The following is a 2,934-nucleotide window of genomic DNA, read 5'->3' as shown; positions in this document are numbered from 1 at the left end:
GGACCTAAAAATTAAGATATCCAGATCCGGATTCGGTTTGCACGGATCCAAGATTTTACTATCCGGATTCGGATCCGGGCACCCCGAATATCTTATTTTCGGAGCGGATCCGGAGCAGATCTCGGATCGAATCCGGATCTCGGATAATAAGTTCCAGGCCTACGTATACGCTTATGATTATTTTACCAAAGGAAAAATTCGAAAGTGGTTGACAAAAAAAAAAAGTCGAAAGTGTACAAAATGGACCCCACTCTCCACAAAACCTGCAGCACTCAATTATACCCACAACATGCAAACAATAATAAACACCACTGAGCTCCAAGTATTTCTTCTATAAGTATAGATAGACTCTCTTATTTGATAAAAAAAAAAAAAAAGACTCACGACTCACACAGCAAATATATCTCCCACTTGTATTAGCTAAGTTCCAAAAAAAGCAGAAAAAATTCAAATCTGAAATCTCTTTCTCGGTTTGTTTGCTTCAATATGGCTCCTCTACCTATTTCTTCGATTAGAGTTGGTAAAATAGAGGATGTTCAAGAACTAATAAAATCAAAACCAAACAAAGTTCCAGAGAGATTCATAAGAGCCGCCAATGAAAGAGGAGGCTTAGTGTCGCTTAAGACTCACTTTCACCAACCTATTCCTGTTATTGATCTCTCTGAACTCTCTAAACCTCACACTAATGATGATTTTGTATTTGAGATTCTTAAGCTCTCACAAGCTTGTGAAGACTGGGGATTTTTTCAGGTAATTTATGATATTTTATTTAGATTTTGTTTTTTTTTTTTTTTTTTTCTGTCAGCAGCAAAACAGATTCATATAGACTCTGCGAACCATCCCGGTAACTCTGCATCTATATGAACGACAAACGACGGCGGTTTTCTTGCACTGCGTGCTAGACTATCCGCCATATCCAAATATCTAATTTCGACAATTCTTATTTTATTTAGATATTTCGGTTTCTTAGGCAAAACCGTGGACAACTAACATGTTTGAATTTGATCATATATAAATACGAATTTTATCGCATTTGACTGGACTTATGTTTAAAGCTATATAAGAATCTCATAATGCTTTCCTACTACAACGTCGTATAGGTTATAAATCACGGGCTTGAAGTGGATGTGGTGGATGATATAGAGAAAGTGGCTAAGGAGTTCTTCGAGATGCCATTGGAGGAGAAGCAGAAGTATCCACTGGAGCCAGGGACCGTACAAGGATACGGTCAAGCTTTCATTTTCTCCGAAGATCAGAAGCTTGATTGGTGCAACATGTTTGCTCTTGGTGTTCATCCTCCTTCTATTCGTAACCCCAAACTTTGGCCTTCTAAGCCAGCTCGGTTCAGGTTCTCAACTAAAACCCCTATTTTCCCTTAACGCAATTATTTCATATTCTGAAGTAAGTATCCTTTTCAGTTTCATGATCATCATATTCTATAGATTTATTATTTAGTGACCATATGGCGCGCAAATGCAAATAGTTTTTACTAGAAAATGACACATACATAGTATACATGTTCTAAATCATGATTCGAATTTTAAAAACTTCTAGTGGATCATGAGATAATACAAAATTACATGACAATCTTAGTAAATTATATTTTCAATTATTTAATTATTTTTTTCAAAGACATTTAATTCACTTGTTTCTTTTTTTTTATTTGACTAACTAATTACTTTTCTTTTCCTTTAGTGAAAGTCTTAAAGGTTACTCAAAAGAAATGAGGAAATTGTGCAAGAGGTTGTTGACGTACATAGCAATAAGCTTGGGTCTAAAGAAAGAGAGATTTGAGGAAATGTTTGGGGAAGCAGTGCAAGCAGTGAGGATGAACTATTACCCACCATGTTCAAGCCCTGATCTTGTCTTGGGACTTAGTCCACATTCTGATGGAAGTGCTCTAACAGTTCTTCAACAGAGCAAGGACAGTTGTGTTGGGCTTCAGATCCTCAAGGACAATACTTGGGTCCCTGTCCTACCTCTTCCCAATGCACTTGTCATCAACATTGGTGATACAGTTGAGGTATTATTTTACATCGATTTTAATCAGAGTTAATTTATTGATCACCAAAATTATTAATTATATATAATTCTGTATATGTGCGTATAGGTGCTAACTAATGGGAAGTACAAGAGTGTGGAGCATAGGGCAGTGACAAACAGGGAAAGGGAGAGGCTTACAATAGTGACATTCTATGCACCAAACTATGAGGTTGAAATAGAACCAATGGGTGAGTTGGTTGATGATGAAACCAACCCATGCAAGTATAGAAGTTACAATCATGGTGACTACAGTTATCACTATGTCTCCAACAAGCTCCAAGGAAAGAAGTCCCTTGATTTTGCCAAGATTCTGAATTAACTAGTATTACTTTCACAACCCTTTCACGATCCATTAACTAGTTACCACTTATTTCTCTTATTCTTATAAACTTTAGGTTTGGAACTTTTGTGTGTATAATAATCGGAATGTTCCCCACCTAAGGGTTTTGACGTCATGATTGAACTCCCCAATGTACATACAACCTGTATTATATTATATTGTGTGTGGGTGGAGTTGGGTGTGTTTATGTGTTTATATATGTACGTCGAGAAGGAACAAAAGAATAAGAAAAATAACATCCGATCCATTGTTTTGTTGATTATATTTGTGCATACAATGCAATTTTCTTTAGTTTGTATCATTAAGCATATATATTCAAAAAATAATCTTCCTAGTGTTGAGAATAATAAAAGAATCTTCCTAAGTTGGTATCTAAATAATCGTTTTCTTCACGGGATTTGAATTAGCATGCTCAAAGATTTATTCGAGCAATTTGGAAGAAAAATTCAGAAGAAACGAGACAAATAAAGACAATAGGCTCTATTATTATGTAACTTGTTTTACCAAACGACAAAAGGCTCCATTATATGTCAAAGAACAAAATAAACAAA

The 2,934-nt window shown here is 35.5% G+C and overlaps 1 protein-coding gene across 1 annotated transcript; it reads left to right on the top strand.

The window, feature by feature from the left end:
- The first annotated feature begins 385 nt into the window (after window positions 1-385).
- On the top strand, window positions 386-2,589 carry LOC106295696 (protein SRG1-like). Its single transcript, XM_013731669.1, has 4 exons — window positions 386-750; window positions 1,101-1,348; window positions 1,696-2,023; window positions 2,111-2,589. Exons 1-4 carry the CDS (start codon window positions 487-489, stop codon window positions 2,360-2,362), a joined length of 1,092 nt encoding a protein of 363 aa, XP_013587123.1. The 5' UTR covers window positions 386-486; the 3' UTR covers window positions 2,363-2,589.
- The last annotated feature ends 345 nt before the right edge of the window (window positions 2,590-2,934 follow it).

Source organism: Brassica oleracea, chromosome C1 (assembly GCF_000695525.1).
Source record: "Brassica oleracea var. oleracea cultivar TO1000 chromosome C1, BOL, whole genome shotgun sequence".
NCBI classification, from domain to species: Eukaryota; Viridiplantae; Streptophyta; class Magnoliopsida; order Brassicales; family Brassicaceae; genus Brassica; species Brassica oleracea.
The sequence above is the reverse complement of the archived record's forward strand: the minus strand, read 5'-3'. Positions and strand labels throughout refer to the sequence as shown.

What these genes read in the sequence shown, in the direction of transcription:
- LOC106295696 (XM_013731669.1), top strand. Translation starts at nt 487, where the DNA reads ATGGCTCCTCTACCTATTTCTTCGATTAGAGTTGGTAAAATAGAGGAT. An exon ending in AAGACTGGGGATTTTTTCAG is followed by an intron (nt 751 to 1,100) that starts GTAATTTATGAT and finishes AACGTCGTATAG; the next exon opens with GTTATAAATCACGGGCTTGA. An exon ending in TCTAAGCCAGCTCGGTTCAG is followed by an intron (nt 1,349 to 1,695) that starts GTTCTCAACTAA and finishes CTTTTCCTTTAG; the next exon opens with TGAAAGTCTTAAAGGTTACT.